The 19,168-nt window shown below is 44.8% G+C and overlaps 1 protein-coding gene across 3 annotated transcripts in view; it reads right to left on the bottom strand.

Annotated features, from left to right (window-relative positions):
• Positions 1-836: 836 nt before the first annotated feature.
• The window catches only part of LSM12 (LSM12 homolog), a 30,717-nt gene continuing 12,385 nt past the window's right edge, over positions 837-19,168 (bottom strand). Inside the window, exons 3-6 of one of the 3 annotated variants that reach the window (XM_064369611.1) lie at positions 5,749-5,858; positions 4,325-4,420; positions 3,637-3,763; positions 2,180-2,483 (exon numbers count right to left, since the gene is read on the bottom strand). In XM_064369611.1, coding sequence (XP_064225681.1) covers positions 2,391-2,483; positions 3,637-3,763; positions 4,325-4,420; positions 5,749-5,858 — 426 coding nt within the window. In that variant the 3' untranslated portion in view covers positions 2,180-2,390. Of the gene's footprint in view, positions 2,484-2,516; positions 3,319-3,632; positions 3,764-4,324; positions 4,421-5,748; positions 5,859-19,168 lie in introns of those variants that run through there. The other 2 variants (XM_012443953.2, XM_064369609.1) reach the window with 2 other exon arrangements.

The following is a 19,168-nucleotide window of genomic DNA, read 5'->3' as shown; positions in this document are numbered from 1 at the left end:
AATATCTTATTAACCCTTCATATCAATCCTAGGAGAGGGATATTACTTCCACATTTACAGTTGGGAAATTTAAGGCTCAGAAAGGTGAAGTGACTTACCCAGTAACAACATGAGGAATTAAGGTATCAAAGCCTTTAGTTATTTCTTCTATACCTCACTGCCTGCCTTTCCAACCATACTAATTCCACCTCTTGACCTGCTTGAAGTTCCCCCACATCATTTTAGCAACTACAACTAAGGAGTCAAAAGTGCTTCCTGCCAAATGCAGTTGGTACTCACTTCCCCCCATTTACAGAATTGAGACTAAAGGGGAAGGACAGTAAGATGTGGGACACATGATGAAGAGCTTCCTCCCAGGTTTACTGTTCCCCACTAATTAATCACCTCCAAGCTTTTCATTGTACCTCTTAGGCTTTCTAGATATTGCAAGGTCTCGTCTCTTCTCCCTCTCACATCTTCTCTAAGTCTACATTCCCATGCAGGCTAAATCAAAGACTCAGTTCTTTAAATCAAGTTCTGACCAATGGCAGGTGGATCTGAATGTTTACTTCTCAGCTCTCTATCTGTGCTTCCAAACAGTCCTATAACAAATGGTTCTATGTATGTGACTAAGCCTTTTCCCCATACTCCACCTATAGACCACTCCAAACTCTGGACCCCCGTCTTAAATTACACCCTACATTGTATTTCTGCATGAGTCCTTGGAGGGTGAAAAGAGAGGGTAAATAGTAGGAAGAAACTCTAAAGGAAAAGGTCAAACTAGACAGACATACCCTCTTTGGGTACCTTGGATCCTCTCCCCAGGGCCTCTAAAGGACGCACAAACCTGAGACAAGTGATGGTTAAAAAAATTTGGGTTTTATTGTTTTTGCTAAATAATACTAAAAAAAAAAAAAAAAAAAAAAAAATTCATTTTGAAGGCAGGGCTTGAATTATTTAATTTTGATCCATTTATTTAATTAAAAAAAAAAGGAAGGGGAAAGAGATCATGGCCAAAAAAATAGTAGTTAACCCCCACCCCACCCCCAAAGCTCTAGCCAGTCATGTGAGCATCACCCACATCCCACTCAGTGCCTGATATTCGGATGTTGGCATACTCTGCCCCATGAGACTGCCTGAAGGCATGGGGCAATGGATGCCAATTTTAGCTCTCAGCAGGTTAGTCAACCAGACAAACTGGTGGGCTAAAGTCCAGAAATTATTTCCAGGTTTTCTGCTCATTGGCTGAGCACATACAAACTATCATAAGCTTGTAAAATTTAAGGGGAGTTGGGGTGGGGCATAAGAGCAAGAAGACAGCAGGAGAAGAGAAACTACAGGTCACCCGAGCTTTTTCTTGGGCTAGTGGCTCTGGATACAGATTTAAAGAGAGGTCAGAGTAGATGGACTCCAGGTTTCTTATCAAAGAAAACTATCCCTCAAATAAGAGGAGCTGAGATGTGCCATGCAGAGGCACAGGAGAAAGGGCAGCTGACTCTCTCATGTGGAGAGAGTGACGAGGAAGTTCTAGTACCATGAAGTAAGACAGGCGGAGGGAGAATCCTGAGGTTTGGGCCAAATGTGAGACTGGTACACACACAGTTAAAGACTAAAAAGCCATCAGGAACCCTCAAAGCCAAATTCTACTGCACACACTGGCTCTACAAAGTTCACAGCAAGAATCTCTTGCACCAAGTCAAGTTAGTGGCCTGGCTATGGATGGTGGGGAGGGCAATACATTTTTATTTTCAGAGGGATGAGGTGGGAAGAATAGCCATGATCTAGTAAAAAGAGACCTGCAAGAAGCAGAAAATATTTAGAGAACATTTTAATATATATTTTCATATATATATTTAAAGTTAAGAAAAATAAAACTAATTCAAGCCATGCCCTGTGCAAAAAAAAAAAAAAAAAAAAAGAAAAAGAAAACAAAGAAAAATTTAAAGTGAGACCTTTGCTGCTCTGGTCTCAACTTAAGAATCACAGTCAGCTTGTTATTTTTATTTTGGAAGATGTAAAAGTTTCTTTCAATCATTCAGAAGGCAAGAGTAGCCACTTATAAAAACAGAATGGCAGGAACAGACTAGGAAAGGAAAGTCAGAAGGGCAGAGTGGGAAAGGAATTTTCAAAAATAAAATTAACAAGGTGACTGTTCCAGAAGGGGGCTGTGAAAAGGACATGGTGGACCGAAGTCTGTTAGTCAAGTAATGATTCAACTTTTAAATTATTCTCTTGTTCTTTTTTGTTGGGTGTTTTGTTTGTTCAAGTCTAAGATTTGGAAATGCTGACCCTTTGTTAACAAGAGCCAACAGGACATATAGGATCCCTTCCCTCCCCCGGCCTGCCTCCGCTGAAGCCACCACCATCGCCTCCTTGGCTGGATGCTGGAAGAGTCCTCCATGTGTACGGACTCAGGATGACAGGGCAGCCTCCTTCTGTGGTTGCTGGGCTTGTGAACGTTGCAGTATCTTTTGGCTTTCCACGTCTCTAAAATGTTTTTCAACCTGAAAAAGACCAAGCAACCAAGGTCAGTAAAGGAGATGGGCAAGAAAGGTCCAAACGGAAAGGTCTCAAACAATCCAACTGAGGTTTCAACAGCCCCGCCCTGGCTGTCCTGCCTATGCACTAGCCAGGCACCTCTGTCCTTGCTGTCTACTGGCCTTTCCAACCACAAGGTAGGCCAGGGTCTCCTGCTTCAGCCACATTTTTTGCAGTTTCCACTAAGATTGGCTAGAAGGGGGTGAATACACAAACTAAACGATAAAATGAGAGGAGATTATCATGACCTAAACTCCTCCTCTCTTCTACACACAAGTGCAGAATGAAAAAAGCTGGTGGGGGAATTACAGTCTTACCACACTTCCTACATCTACAATGTTGGTTTCTCAATGTTCCTCAGAGAAAAAAAAAGCAGGAGTGTTTTGGAAGTTTGTTTTCACAAATGGTATACCTCAATCTAAAGTCCAGTGATATATGTAGGGTCAGAGACACCAATGGCAACTGATTTATACCAACCAGATCTTTCTAGAAGGATGCCTGCAGCTAAGAAAAACTCAGTATGGGGCCAGGCACAGTGGGTCACGCCTGCAATCCCAGCCCTTTGGGAGGCCAAGGTGGGCGGATCATTTCAGGACAGGAGTTTGAGACCAGCCTGGCCAACATGGTGAAACCCCATCTCTACTAAAAATACAATAATTAGCTGGGTGTGGTGGTGCACGCCTGTAGTCCCAGGTACTCGGAAGGCTGAGGCAGGAGAATTGCCTGAACCCTGGAGGTGGAGGTTGCAGTGAGCTGAGATTGCACCACTGTACTCCAGCCTGGGTAACAGAGCGATTCTGTCTCTAAAAAAGAAAAACCCAATATGGGAAGAGAGAAACTGCTCAGGCCCAATACCATGGAATGGCCTTGCTAATTCTAAAAAGCCAGCAAAGGACATTGGGTCAACCACTCACTTCATTCCACACCACCCCATGGTTCCTTTCCCACAGGAGTGTCCAAGCCACAGCGGCATAGCCCCACAGTACAGGAAAGTCAGGGAGACCAGACAGGGCTGCAAGGGGAGGCACAGACTAGCACAGTGTCCTGCTCTGGTGCTAAAGACTTAAGGCCCGAAGAACCATCCTCTCTCCCCTAAAGTTTCAAGGCTCCTTTACTTACTATTTTGCGTACATGGCTCAGTGCACTTCCCTCTTTGCCTTTACAGTTTTCCACTTGATATGGGGGTGTAATAACAACTTCTTCCATGACTACGATGTTTTTTTCTTGCCATTTACAGTCTTTAATGCTGGAAGGAGAAGACAGCAGGCGAAATGTAACCTCCTCTTGGGGGCATCCCACATCTCCTGTCTGATGAATAAATAACTCCAGAAGGATGATCCCAAGTTCTCAGCTCACCATTAAGCCAACAACTAGACGCCAGCAGCCCACAGAGTAGCCAAGAAATATTCCTTGGGTGCCACTGGCTAGAAAACCAATGAAACTCATGCACATTTATTCTTGGGAGAGCACAGAAATTGTCACTCTGAAGCATCAGAGACCTGAAAAGTCATAAAAATGTGATGGCAGCCTCAAGAAACCAAACTAAGATAGCAGTCTAGGGCAGAGGCTGGCAAACTTTTTCTCTCAAGGGTCTCTTAGCACATATTTTAGGCTTTGCCGGCCATATCATCTCTGTTACAACTAGCACTCAACTTCAACTCTGCCATAGTTGTCCAAAAGTAGCCATGGACAATAAGTAAACGGATGAGCAGATCTGGCCTGCTGGTATAGTTTGCTAACAATTGGCCTAGGGAGAAATACCACCTTTAGAAAGACAGGAGAACAGGCTGGGTGCGGTGGCTCACACCTGAAATCCCAGCACTTTGGGAGGCCAAGGCAGGTAGACTGCTTGAGTCCAGGAGTTCGAGACCAGTCTGGGCAACATGGCAAAAACCCATCTCTACTAAAAATACATACAAACAATTAGCTGGTAGCAGTGGCATGTGCCTGTACTCCCAGTTACTCCAGAGGCTGAGGTAGGAGAATCACTGGAGCCTGGGGAGATCAAGGCTGCATTAAGTTAAAATTGTGCCACTGCACTCCCGCTGGGGCGATATTAAAATGAGACCCTGTCTCAAAAAAAAAAAAAAAAAAAATAGAGACGCCAGGCGTGGTGGTTCATGCCTGTAATCCCAGCACTCTGGGAGGCCAACGGGGGGCGGATCACACAGTCAAGAGATCAAGACAACCATCCTGGCCAACATAGTAAAACCCTGTCTCTACTAAAAATACAAAAATTAGCTGGGTGTGGTGGTGCATGCCTATAGTCCTAGCTACTGAGGCAGGAGAATCGCTTGAACCCAGAAGGCAGAGGCTGCAGTGAGCCGGTATCGCACCTCTGCACTCCAGCCTGGCGACAGAGCATGACTCCATCTCAAAAAGAAAAAAAAAAGAAAACAAACTCCCCATCTTACTGTATTCTCTGACCCTTATCTCCCACAATGAGAGCGGCTTCTCAGACTGGCTCCTCTCAATTATCAGACAGTTGGGCACTTCCCAGACTGGGAAAACCCATTCCAGTTCATGCTTGGGGAGCCCCAGGGCAGCTGATGCAACTGAGAGTTCCTTCACATACCTGTAAATGTTCAGATACTCACACCATGGCCTCAAACAGCTCTGATGCCAGCTGTCATCTGTGCACCAGACCCAGGGTGGTTAAATAGGGTAACAGAAGGCAGTGGGGGGGATGGAGGGAGGTGTCAAATGTTCCAGTTTTTCAGCAGCTAGGGAAGCTAGTGGAGAGTCAAATGACTTCTGCTGTGACAAAATGTCTTTTAAGAGGTGATAAGAAGGTGGCCTACTCTAACTCCCTGTGTTCATCTCAATCTACGTTGGGAAAAGTGATACAGATATAACTTATCCTTAATAAAAACTGCATCAGCTTTTAGAGAAAGGCACAAAATAACAAAATCAAAGATAAAGAAATTCACTAGTTCTAAATTATGGACTACTTGTCTAAAAGGGATTCTTAGGGATGATCTAATCCAAAACTAAGTTTTACAGACAAGAAACTGAGGACCAGAGAAGACAACTTGTCCATGATTACACTATTCTTCTGTGTGGAAAGCGGGCAACAGCACCTTCATCTCTGGATGCCGGTATATTGCCAATATCCTACCCAGCTTCCCCAGTAGACTTTTAGGAAGACAACCACCCAAAAGCCTGCCAACAGACAGCACAACCAGGTAGCATTACCCCAGGACAAAGGACCTCTCCAATCCCCCAACTCACGTCTTGTGAATGGTCTGGAAGAGCTGCTGGCCCTCTAGAGAGACACCAGCACTGATTGCATAGGCCTGGCTCAGCTTCTCCTCCTTCTCCGTCCGTGCTTTGCTGGCAAGCTAGGGTGGAAGAGAGGAGAGACTCAGAATGGGATTCATCTTCATTCTTCCCAACAGTCAGGACCTAAGCTGAGGAAAGGAGGCCAGGAAAGACTGATCTGGACAGATTCTATTTTCTCAGAAATGAAAAGTGAAACAAATTTTTAAAATCCACAACATACCTAAACAGTTACTGCTATTCCAAGAAAACATTCCTTCCTTCCTTCTAATACATACTGCATACCTACCATGTGCCAGACATTCACTGTGCTAGGCTAGATACAGCCTGAGTGGGTGGGGGAGACAGACTATAAACACTGAAAACAAGGTAATTTCAGACGGCGATAAGCACTAGGAAGAAAACAGAGCACTTTAACATACAGTGTGTGGCTGGGGGACTGTGATGGCAAATGATGGTCAGAGATGTAAAAATACATACATTTCCGGCTGGGCACAGTGGCTCACGCCTGTAATCCCAACACTTTGGGAGGCTAAGGCAGGTGAATCACGAGGTCAGGAGTTTAAGACCACTCTGGCCAAGATGATGAAACCCTGTCTCTATTATAAATACAAAAAAAATTAGCTGGGCATGGTGGTGGGCGCCATTAACCCCAGCTACTCAGGAGGCTAAGGCAGCAGAATCACTTGAACCCGGCAGGCAGACGCTGCAGTGAGCCGAAATCATGCTACTGTACTTTAGCCTGGGCAAAGAAGCCAAACTCTGTCTTGAAAAAAAAAAACACACCCACACTCTGTTTCTGTTTCAAGGAGAAAATTAAGAATTTTTATCAGCTGCTGTGCTAGATAGAGCCTCCAGTTTAAAAATTAATACATACCACACCTTCACAGACCACAATTTGAGGCTTGAAAGACTCTTTCCAGCACCATTATCTGTGCTCACAAGGGGAGGCAGGACTCAAGTAAATCTAACCATAGACACTGTCCATCTTTACTTCAGCTAAAGGCAACCCTGTCCTGCTTTTGAGAAAAAGAAAGGGTCTGAATTCTATGTCATGTCTGTTCCTTCACTGCCCTCTGGTGGAACAATTCACAAACTGATCAAAAGAAAATCTAGTAAAATCTGGTAGTCTACTACAATGTAGTAAATTCTACCCTGTCAATCCCTATCACCTCTCCAGCACATTTCTGATCCCTGTCCCACACTACTGGTTGCTAGAGACTCCAGAGGTACAAATTTGTTTGAGTGTAAGACAAAACAAATGTGCTAGACAAGGTTTGTTAAAACAAATTAAAGGCAGACAGTGCATCTGAAAAAGTCCAACAAATAATCCAGAGACTTTTCAGACCCATGAACATAAACAGCTGAATATAACAAAGCTGCAGCACATACGCCAACACACACGAGAACACACAGTTTGTCCCCCAAACATCAATTCCTTAAATAAAAGGAGGGACTGGCCAGGCGCGGTGGCTCACACCTTTAACCCCAGCACTTTGGGAAGCTGAGGTGGACAGATCACTTGAGGTCAGGAGTTCAACACCACCCTGGCCAACAAGGTGAAACCCTGTCTCTACTAAAAATACAAAAATTATCTGGATGTGGTGGCACACGCCTGTAATCCCAGCTACTCAGGAGGCTGAGACAGAAGAATGGCTTGAACCCAGAAGGCGGAGGTTGCAGTGAGCTGAGATCGCAGTAACTGAGATTGCACTCCATCTAGGGCAACTAGCGAGACTCTATCTCAAAAAAAAAGGGAGGGGACTATACCTACAGCATGTTCCAAAAGTACTTTGATGCTTGGAATCTTCAAACATTTATATTCTGCTTTTACACTGATCCATCAAACAATAAACCAAGCATAGTTTTATAGCAGGAGAAGTAAACCAAGTGTCTACTAATTCTTTGTTGATAAAAGTAAGCACTTTGTTAAGGCTTAGGTTTGACTATGAAGAAAAGGAGGCCTTCAATTGCCATGTGGCACTGGGTATTCTTGTCCTTGCCTGAGTTTCAAAGACTGTCTCAGGAAGGAGGAGCGGGTGTGAGCACAGAAGGCCAGCTCATGCTGTCATTTGAGCCTCCCTGGGTAAGAGAGGGAAGAATGGCAGAACTCTGCAGTGATCTTAAGCCAGAGCTCCTTTTCACAGGATCTCTAGGACACGGAGAGAGACAAATACAGCAGCAATATATAAATAATCTTTCAGGCCTGGCTGCCATTCTGGCCCCAACAGGCTATAACTGTACAGACAAATAAACGCACAGGCTGACAGCATTCCAAGCAGTGGCAATCCCAACTGTAGCAAGAAAGGCTTGTAGCTTTTATGTAGTTTCTATGGAAAGAGAGCTGCTGCTGATGTATTTTAAGCAGCAACAAGCAACACTTACTCAAGCACCAAAAAAACCCTGGTAACAAGGAAGAGTTTCCTTTTTTTGAGATGGAGTCTCACTCTGAGGCCCAGGCTGCCGTGCAGTGGTGAGATCTCGGCTCACTGCAACCTAAGGAGGAGTTTCCTTGAATCTTGCTTTCCAAACAATGCCTTAAGAAAATCTCAAGTGGGCCAGCACTGTGGCTCACGTCTGTAATCCCAGCATTTTGGGAGGCTGAAGTGGGAGGATCACTTGAGCCCAGGAGTTAGAGACCAGCCTGGGCAACATAGTGGGACTCTGTCTCTATTAAAAAAAAAAAAAAAAAATCTGAAGTCTTCAAGGTAAGAAGGAAAAACGAGGGTGGCAGAGCTCCTGGGAAGCATCTAGTGGTCAGGCATACATTTACCTTATAAGCAGGCTGGAGGATCTCACTTTGAAACCTCAATCCCTTTTAAAAATTTTTATTCCTGAAAATCAAAATCATCTCCAAATGCTGGGTCAGAGAAAGCTGCTTCTATAAAGCTTGTGTTGACTATATAGTCTGAACACTCAAAGAGTAAAACGTCTTTGTCACCTACATAGTAGCTTAAAAACATAATATCACCCCACTTAGTAAGAGAGAAGAGTTGGCTCAGGAAACCAGGCATCTATGCAGAATGTTTAAGAATGGAACTGACAAATTAAGCTAGAGGAGGGGAGAAAAAACAAAGCTGGGAGAAGAGCCACTTTTGAATTTTTGCCAGAGAGAAAATAAAATGGATATAAATCTCAGCCAGAAGTGATTATTTAGACAGCCTGAGTAACAATGACACACTGGTTATAGAACAATGATTTCAAAATATACCAGCCCCCCTCCAACCCCGGGCCAAAATACCAGTTATGCAAGTGCAATCTTCTGTAAAGGCTCCTAAAGGCTCCAAAAACAAAGGAGATTGGACAATTCTCCATTTCAATTCTAAGGCAAACAGATCCCAAATGCTAAATGATGTAAGGGGACACTTAGAAAAGTCAGCAGAAATGACTGTAAGCTGAATATGTATTTCCAGTTCACCCCCAATATCCTCAATCTACAGTAATGCTTTAGGGATCTAGACTCAGCTACAGGGATCTACTTTTACCAGGAAGCTGTACAAATGGGAAAAAATCTCCTAGAGAGGACCCCATGAATTAGGGGTCCCTATCAATGGGGGAGATTGCTTGCAATGAAAGAATCTAGAAGTGTTTCCTTTCCTCAAAATTGGGGATGGGGAGAGAGGGAGATTACCTTGCTCTTTTTTTGGTCATAAAAACTCATGCAGAACATGGATATGCCTTCTTGTGTAAAGCAAACAATTGTCATTCTAACCTCAATTTAGCTGCTGTACAAATCTAAATTTTCCCACATATTTTTGCAAATGACTATATACCTATAAGTGGCCCAATTATTCCAAGTTAGTAAGTTTCTGGTTTTTGTCAAAGCACTGAAGAGAACCCATAAAAGCTGCCCTCAGTAGAAAAAGTATAAAATGTGCCTTTTAGGCTTGGGACGATCACCAAGATTACTTTTTAAAATCTTATTTTTATAGTTTTTCCTTTACTAGAAATTTCATATAAATGGAACAATACAGTATGTTGATTTATGTCTCTGACTTCTTTCACTTAGCATAATTTTTTTAGGTTCATCCATTTTGTTTCATGTATCAATAGATTTTTTTTTTTTTTGAGATGGAGTTTCACTCTTGCTGCCCAGGCTAGAGTGCAATGGTGCGATCTCGGCTCACTGCAACCTTCGCCTCCTGGGTTCAAGTGATTCTCCTGTCTCAGTCTCCTGAGTAGCTGGGATTACAGGCATCTGCCACCACGCCTGGCTAATTTTTGTATTTTTTACTAGACGGGGTTTCTCCATGTTGACCAGGCTGGTCTCAAACTCCCGACCTCAGGTGATCCACCCGCCTCGGCCTCCCAAAGTGCTGGGATTACAGGTATCAAGTTTTTTAAATTGCTAGGTAGCATTCCACTGTATGGATATAGTTCTACCTTTTATATACTCATTCACCAGCTGATGGACAGTTGATCAAAATCTGAATTGTTTCTAGTTTTGTTTTTTTGGGTTTTTTTGGGAAACGGAGTGTCACTCTATCACCCAGGCCAAAATACAATGGTACAATCTCGGCTTACTGCAACCTCCACCCCCTGGGCTCAAGTGATTCTCCCACCTCAGTTTTCCCAAGTAGCTGGGACCACAGACGCCCACCATCATGCCCAGCTAAGTTTTTGTATTTTTTGTAGAGATGGGGTTTCACCATGTTGCCCAAGCTGGTCTTGAACTCCTGAGCTCAAACAATCTATCCACTTCAGTCTCCTACAGCGCTGGCATTACAGGTGTGATCCACTGCACCCGGTTGTTTCCAGTTTTTGGCAGCAGTCACATGCAAGTCTTTGTGTGTATAAAAGTAAAAACATTTTACTTTTTTTTTTTTAAGTTTATTTATTTTTTTTTTTATAAAGAGGGGGTTTCACCATGTTGGTCAGGCTGGTCATGAACTCCCGACCTCAGGTGATCCGCCTGCCTTGGCCTCCAAAGTGCTTGGATTACAGGTGTGAGCCACCATGCCCGGCCTCATTTTACTTTTTAAAAGTAAAAAATCTTTATGTGTGGACATGCTTTTACTTTTGTTGGGTAGATACCTAAGAACAGAATTTCTGGGTCTTATTTATGGTAAGTGTATGTTTAACTTTTAAAGTAACTGTCTTCCTGCTAGGGAAGTTTCCTTTAAAAAAAAAAAAAAAAAGGAAATGTCAAATTGTTTCCCAAAATGGTTGTAATAATTTACATTCTCACCAGTAATGTTTGATAGTTGTAATTCTGTCACATACTCACCAACACTGGGTACTGTTAGCCTTTCTGATCTTAGCCATTTTAGCAGAAGTGTAGTAGTTTCACACTGTGGTTTTCACTTGCACTTCCTTTATGTCTAATGGTATCAAGTATCTTATATGCTTATTATAATTACTGTGTCTTCTCTGATACAGTATTCAAAGCTTCTGTCCATTTTTTAACTGGACTGTCTTTTTTTTTTTTTTGAGACAGTCTTGCTCTATCGCCCAGACTGGAGTGCAGTGGTGCAATCTCGGCTCACTGCAACCTCCGCCTCCCAGGTTCAAGCAATTCTCCTATCTCGGCCTCCCAAGTAGCTGGGACTACAGGCCCCCCACCACCATGCACAGCTAATTTTTAGTAGAGTTGGGGTTTCACCGCATGGCCAGGCTGGTCTCAATCTCCTGACCTCAGGCGATTCACCTGCCTTGGCTTCCCAAAGTGCTGGGGTCTGGACTGTCTTATTATCATCATTTTCTTTTTTGAGATAGGTCTTGCTCTATTGCCCAGGCTGGAGTATTCTGGCACAATCATGGCTCACTGCAGTCTTGACCTCCTCGAGTAAAGCAATTCTCCCACCTCAGCCTTCTGAGTAGCTGAGACCACAGGCAAGCACGCACCACTATGCGTGGCCATTTTTTTTTTTTTGAGATGAAGTCTCGCTCTGTCGCCCAGCTCACTGCAAGCTCGGCCTCCCGGGTTCAAGCAATTCTCCTGCCTCTGCCTCCCGAATACCTGGGATTATGGGCGTGCGCCACCATGGCCAGCTAATTTTTGTATTTTTTTTAGTAAAGACATAGTTTCACTATATTGGCCAAGTTTGTCTCGAACTTCTGATCTTGTGATCTGCCCACCTTGGCCTCCCAAAGTGCTGGGATTACAGGTATGAGCCACCTTGCCCAACCTTTTTTTTTTTTTTTTTAATTTTATCTAGCAATGGAGTCTCCCTGTTGCCCAGGCTGGTCTCAAACTCCTGATTTCAAGTGATCCTCCCACCTCAGCCTCCCAAAGTGCTGGAATTATAGGCGTAAACGACAGTGCCTGGCCTGCCTTATTGAGTTTTAAGACTTCTTGGCTGGGCGTGGTCACTCACACCTGTAATCCTAGCATCTTGGGAGGCTGAGGAAGGCAGAACAGTTGAGCCAGGGGTTTGAAACCAATGTGGACAATATAGTGAGATGGTATCTGTATTTTAAAAATACAGATATTTTTTATCTGGTGTGTATACACACACACACAAATTTTAAAAGTTCTTTATATATTCTGGACACAACTGCTCTATAACATATATGTTTTGCAAATGATTTCTCCCATTCTATGGCTCGTCTTTTCATTTTCTTTATGGAGCAAAACAACAAAATTTTTCCAAGCCAAGTGCAGTGGCTCATGCCTGTAATTCCAGCACTCTGGGAGGCCAAGGCAGGCAGATCACTTGAGCCCAGGAGTTTGAGACCAGCCTAGGCAACACGGCGAAACCCCATCTCTACAAAAACTAGCTGGGCATGGTGACATGCTCCTGTAGTCCCAACTACGTTGGAGGCTAAGGCAGGAGAACTGCTTGAACCCGGGAGGCGGAGGTTTCAGTAAGCTGAGCTTGCGCCACTGCACTCTAACCTGGGCGAGAGAGAGAGAGACTCCATCTCAAAAAAAAAGTAACCATAACAATTCAATGACTATCTCTCAAACTACACCCATTTTCAGTGCAAACATGCTAGCTGCTGGCCTCAGTACCAGTCAGTTAGAAGAACTAACTGGTTATCACCTCAAAGAATAAAAAGCACCACATTTAAGAATACACTGGGTTCAGGGAAACCAAGAGGCATAAACTTATAAATATTTGTTACTAACGTGCATATGGCTTACTTGAAATCACAGCACATAACAACCTGTGCTTACCTGGCTCTCCTTTCATTCCACATGATTCCCAGTGAAAACAGTCAGTCCTTGTGTACTAACCAATGTTTCCTCTTGTGCCCATTTTTTTTTTTTTTTTTTTTTTTTGAGACAGAGTTTTGCTCTCGTTACCCAGGCTGGAGTGCAATGGCGCGATCTCGGCTCACCGCAACCTCCGCCTCCTGGGTTCAGGCAATTCTCCTGCCTCAGCCTCCTGGGTAGCTGGGATTACAGGCACGCGCCACCATGCCCAGCTAATTTTTTGTATTAGTAGAGATGGGGTTTCACCATGTTGACCAGGATGGTCTCGATCTCTTGACCTCGTGATCCACCCGCCTCGGCCTCCCAAAGTGCTGGGATTACAGGCTTGAGCCACCGCGCCTGGCTCCTGTGCCCATTTTATATGTAGCACCTTGATGTGGGCAAAGGAGAAAAGTACATGCATTTGATACCAAAATACATCAATATTAAAAGGCTTCTAGGCTGGGCACGGTGGCTCATGCCTGTAACCCCAGCACTTTGGGAGGCCAAGGCAGGAGGATCACTTGAGGCCAGTTCAGAAAAGCCTGGCCAACACTGTGAAACCCCATCTCTACTAAAAATACAAAAATTAGCCAGGTATGGTAGTGCACACCCAGCTACTCAGGAGGCTGAGGCAGGAAAATCGCTTGAACCTGGGAGACGGAGGCTGCAGTGAGTTCAGCTCGTGACACTGCAAAACAGGGCCACACTCTTTTGCCAAGGCTGGAGTGCAGTGGCATGATCCTAGCTCACTGCAACCTCAAACTCCTGGGCTCAAGCCATCTTTTCACCTCAGTCTACTGAGTAGCTGAGACTACAGGCATGCGCCACCACACCCAGCTTTTTATTTTTTTTAATTTCTGTAGATACAGGGTCTTGCTATGTTGCCCAGGCTGGTCTTGAACTCCTGGCCTCCAGCAATCCTCCCTCCTCAGCCTTCCAAAGTGCTGGGATTACAGGCAGAAGCCACTGCGTCCAGCAAGTGAGTGATTTTATGAACACCAAGGGCACACATCACCTCTGCACGCAGTGACATGGAAGGAAGAGGGAGGAGCCAGAAGAACAAAATCTAAGCAATATGCACTTCATCTTGTTCTGCAGTCACCAGCTGGGCCATCATTTCCACATGCCCAGACAAGGAAGGCACAGGTGCCATGGGGAATCCAGAGGGATTCCTCCTACAAGTATTTAACAGGCTGAGACAGCTGACACAAGGGAAGCAGAGAAGCCAGAGAGGAACCTGCTGGGTGTGACCTACTGACTCCAATGAGCCACTCTCAGTTTGTCTTCTCTGTGTATTTGGGTCTTCCAACCAGCTGCCCTCATAGAGGGCTTAGGAAACACTGCAGCTGCTGCCCAGAACTGCTTATGACGCCTGCAAGCCTGATGGGGGTCACTCTGGCAGACCAGAGTGGCTAAGAGCAACTGTCACTGTAAGGGCCTTTGCATGTTTCATATGTTTCAAATCTGGGGTAGGCTCTTGGAAAGCCTTCATTCTTCGCTAGCAACAAACAGGCTCTCAAAAATCTATCTCCCGAGTATCAGCATCCCCAGGTCAACTGTTCCCTAGCTGAATGCCTGTGAATAAACTCTTTTTTTTCCTTTTTTTGTTTTTTTTTTTTGAGATGGAGCCTCGCTCTGTTGCCCAGGCTGGAGTGCAGTGGTGTGATCTTGGTTCACTGTAACCTCCACCTCCTCGGTTCAAGTGATTCTTCGACCTCAGTCTTCGGAATAGCTGGGATCACAGGCACGCACCACCACACCCAGCTAGTTTTTATATTCTGAGTAGAGACAGGGTTTCACCATGTTGGCCAAGCTGGTCTCTTAACTCCTGACCTCAAGTGATCCACCCGCCTCAGCCTCCCAAAGTGCTGGGATTACAGGCGTGAGCTACCATGCCTAGTGTGCCTGAACATAAATGTTCAGTCACTCTCAGTTTGTCTTCTCTGTGTATTTGTTATGCAGTCACCAGCTGGGCCATCTTATTTCCACATGCCCACTATGTTCAGGCACACTAGGCATGGTGGCTCGTGCCTGTTCCTGGCCAGGTGCAGTGGCTCACACCTATAATCCCAGCATTTTGAGAGACAGAGGCGGGTGGATACCTTGAGCTCAGGGGTCCAAGACCAGCCTGGGCTACATGGTGAAACCCTGTCTCTACAAAAAAATTTTTAAAAATTAGCTGAATGTGGTAGCACACTCCTGCTGTCCCAGCTACTCGGGAGGCTGAGGTGGGAGGGTAGTTTATGCCTGGGAGGAGAAGGTGGCAGTGAGGTGAGATTGTACCACCATACTCCAACCTGGGTAACAGAGCAAGACCCTGTCTTGGGGGAAAGAAAAAAAAAACACTGTTCCCTACAAATCAACAGTCAGAACTAAAAAAGTACAGTTACCCTACCTGAAGTTGTGTCCTAGAATAAATAACAGTAAATAAATAACAATGATCAAAATATTCAATCAGGTCAGGGGCGGTGGCTCACACCAGTAATCCCAGCATTTTGGGAGGCTGAGGCAGGTGGATCACGAGGTCAGGAGTTCAAGACCAGCCTGGCCAAGATGGTGAAACTCTGTCTCTACTAATAAACTACAAAAATTAGCCAGGCATGGTGGCAGGTGCCTGTAATCCCAGCTGCTTGGAAGGCTGAGGCAGGAGAATTGCTTGAACCTGGGCGGCAGAGGTTGCAGTCAGCCAAGAACACGCCACTGCACTCCAGCCTGGGCAACAGAGACTCTCTGTCTCAAAAAATAAATAAATAAAATGGGCCGGGCGCGGTGGCTCACGCCTGTAATCCCAGCACTTTGGGAGGCCGAGGAGGGTGGATCACGAGGTCAAGAGATCGAGACTATCCTGGTCAACATGGTGAAACCCCGTCTCTACTAAAAATACAAAAAATTAGTTGGGCATGGTGGCGCATGCCTGTAATCCCAGCTACTCAGGAGGCTGAGGCAGGAGAATTGCTTGAACCCAGGAGGCGGAGGTTGTGGTGAGCCGAGATCGCGCCATTGCACGAGACTGGGTAACAAGAGCGAGACTCCGTCTCAAAAATAAATAAATAAATAAATAAATAAAATAAAATATTGAATCAGGCCAGGATTGGTGGCTCATACCTGTAATCCTAACTCTTTAGGAGGACAAGGCAGGAGGATGGCCTGAGTCTGTGATAACCTGTTTTTTGTCAGCTAAAACTGACTCACTCTTTCTCAGACTGAGAGCTGTTCAGGCTTCATGTTAGCTTCTTGGGCAGGACAGACTCCATCTTAGTTTCTTCTTTTTAGTTATTTTCCCACCATTAAGTATGTAACTGTAGTATGTAGCTGGGGCAGGATGACACTGCCAGGCACAGTGGCTCATGCTTATAATCCCAGCACTTTGAGAGGCAGGTGGATCACTTGAGGTCAGGAGTTCAAGACCAGCCTGGCCAACATGCTGAAACCCTATCTCTACTAAAAATACAAAAATCATCTGGGTGTGGTGGCAGTGCCTCTAATTCCAGCTACTCGGGAGGCTAAGGCAGGAGAACTGTTTGAACTGGGGAGGCGGAGGCTGTGGTGAGCCGAGATTATGCCACTGCACTCCAGCCTGGCGACAGAGCAAGACTCCATCTCAAAAAAAAAAAAACAAACGACAAAAAAAAATCAGCCAGGTGTGGCAGCATACACCTGTAGTCTCAGCTACTTGAAAGGCTGAAGTGGGAGGACTGCCTGAGCCCAGTACATCAAGGCTGCTGCAAGCTGTGTCTGAACCACTGCACACTAGCCTGGACAACAGCGTGAAACCTTGTCTTTAAAAAAACAAACAGAAACACTGAATCAAACACTAAAATTCTTTTTTTTTTTTTTTTTAGAGCAGAAGAACTTGACTTTTTTGTTTTTTGTTTATTGAGACAGGGTCTCACTCTGCTGCCCAAGCTGGAGTGCAGTGGTGCAAACACAGCTCACTGCAGCCTCGACCTCCTGGGCTTAAGCAATTTTCCCAACCCAGCCTCCCCAAGTGTTGGGATTACAAGCATAAGCCACCTTGCCTGGCTGTCTTTTTAACCAGTACATTTTGGCATTTCTACCAAACAATGCCCCCAGAACAGAACACAACTTTTTTTTTTTTTAGATGGAACCTTGCAGTGGCGCAATCTCCCCTCACTGCAACCTCCACCTCCCAGGTTCAAGCAATTTTTCTGCCTCAGCCTCCGGAGTAGCTGGGATTACCGGTGTATGTCACCATGCCGGGCTAATTTTTTTTTGTATTTTTAGTAGAGACAGGGTTTCACCATGTTAGCCAGGCTGGTCTCGAACTCCTGACCTCAAGTGATACACCCCTGTAGGCCTCCCAAAGTGCTGGGATTCTAGGCATGAGCCACTGTGCCCAGCCACAACTGTCTTTTGTGAAGGGCCTCTCCTCCAACAAGGGCTCCATTCTCACCCTGACTCAAGAACATGCTTTTTTGTTAAAGGTTATTAACAGGGATGCTTCAAAGAGAACAGATAATGTGTGAGAAAGCACAACCAATAAGGATAAATATATTACCTGGATCCATCATTTTGTGATGCTCCAAGACTAGATAAAATAAATCAGGCAAGTCTGCACTTGAAACTTAAGATATGCTAAGTGCTTAGTTATGAAGGACACCCTGCAAATTCAGGGGGCCACATGATCGCCTGAGTCTCCAGGTTTCTACAGGACTCTTGTAAAAACCATCGTAATCTTACCATATAATACAGAATCATTGTCAATACACACTATAAGTGAAGCTTTACTTTCAATCTAGTTTAAAACAAAAACTGTCACCAATGTCAAGTTTTTGTTATTTGTAATAATGTCACAAAACATTGAGAGCTGCTGGGCATGGTGGCTCACGCCTGCAATCCCAGCACTTTGGGAGGCTGAGGTGGGTGGATCATGAGGTCAAGAGATCGAGACCATCCTGGTCAACATGGTGAAACTCTGTCTCTACTAAAAATAGAAAAAAATTAGCTGGGTATGGTGGCGCGTGCCTGTAATCCCAGCTACTCAGGAGGCTGAGGCAGGAGAATTGCCTGAACCCAGGAGGCGGAGGTTGCGGTGAGCTGAGACCGTGCCATTGCACTCCAGCCTGGGTAACAAGAGCGAAACTCCGTCTCAAAAAAAAAAAAAAAATAGCTACAACAGACAACTTAATCTCCTGGACACCAAGAGAATAATTTTCTAGTCCTGAGACTGAAACGAAGTACTGTTGTAAGAACTACCACATGGTTTTGCCAAAGAGAAAACTAGCTGGGATGTAAGCTGAAATTTGACCATAACAGCCTATCTCTAAGATTGCACGCTCAAATTAGTCTCAAATTAGCCATCTCACAGCATGGCTCTGAGGATTAGGAAAAACAAAAAAAGTACCCTGAGCTGTAAAGCACGGTACAAATGTTAGCCGTCATTATTATTTTATTATTATTATTAGCACAGATGTGGTGGTTTGTCAGTCATTTAAGAAAAATCCATAAACAGTAATCCAACCTTCCTTTAGCCAATAAGCTCATATTTTTTCACTTTTTATTTTATTTTTTTGGGACAGAGTTTTGCTTTTGTTGCCCAGGCTGGGGTGCAATGGCACAATCTCAGCTCACTGCAACCTGCGTCTCCTGGGTTCAAGTGATTCTCCTGCCTCAGCCTCCTGAGTAGCTAGGATTACAGGCGTGCGCCACCATGCCCGGCTATTTTTGAGAAGGAGTCCTGCTCTGTCACCCAGGCTAGAATGCCATAGCACCATCTCGGCTCACTGCAACCTCCAACTCCCAGGTTCAAGTGATTCTCCTGCCTCAGCCTCCCGAGTAGCTGGGATTACAGGCATGCACTCCCGTGCCTGGCTAATTTTTGTATTTTTTAGTAAAGATGGGGTTTTACCATGTTGGTCAGGATGATCTCAAACTCCTGATCTCAAGTGATCCACCCAGCCTTGGTCTCCCCTCCCAAAGTGCTGGGATTACAGGCGTGAGCCACCACGTCTAGCTCACTTTTTAAAGTGCTACACACTGTCTTAAAAATAAATACTGTTCTTTAATAGTCTCTTCCCCTCTTTTTGAGAACTAACAACCTCCAGTTCAGCTCAACAGAAAAGCATCAAGTTCTAAATTGCAGAGATGGGCAAAACTGAGCACTCCCAAATCAGCTTGATTCCGTCTATCTTCCTTCCGTTTCTCTGAATAATTGTCATTTATTTTTCAAGCCCCTCCTCCATTGTCACATCTGAAGTGTCTTCCGTAAAA

Source organism: Aotus nancymaae, unplaced genomic scaffold (assembly GCF_030222135.1).
Source record: "Aotus nancymaae isolate 86718 unplaced genomic scaffold, 86718_ANA_hifiasm-v0.15.2.pri h1tg000089l, whole genome shotgun sequence".
Classification (NCBI taxonomy): Eukaryota; Metazoa; Chordata; class Mammalia; order Primates; family Aotidae; genus Aotus; species Aotus nancymaae.
This window is presented reverse-complemented; position numbering and strand designations above follow the sequence as displayed.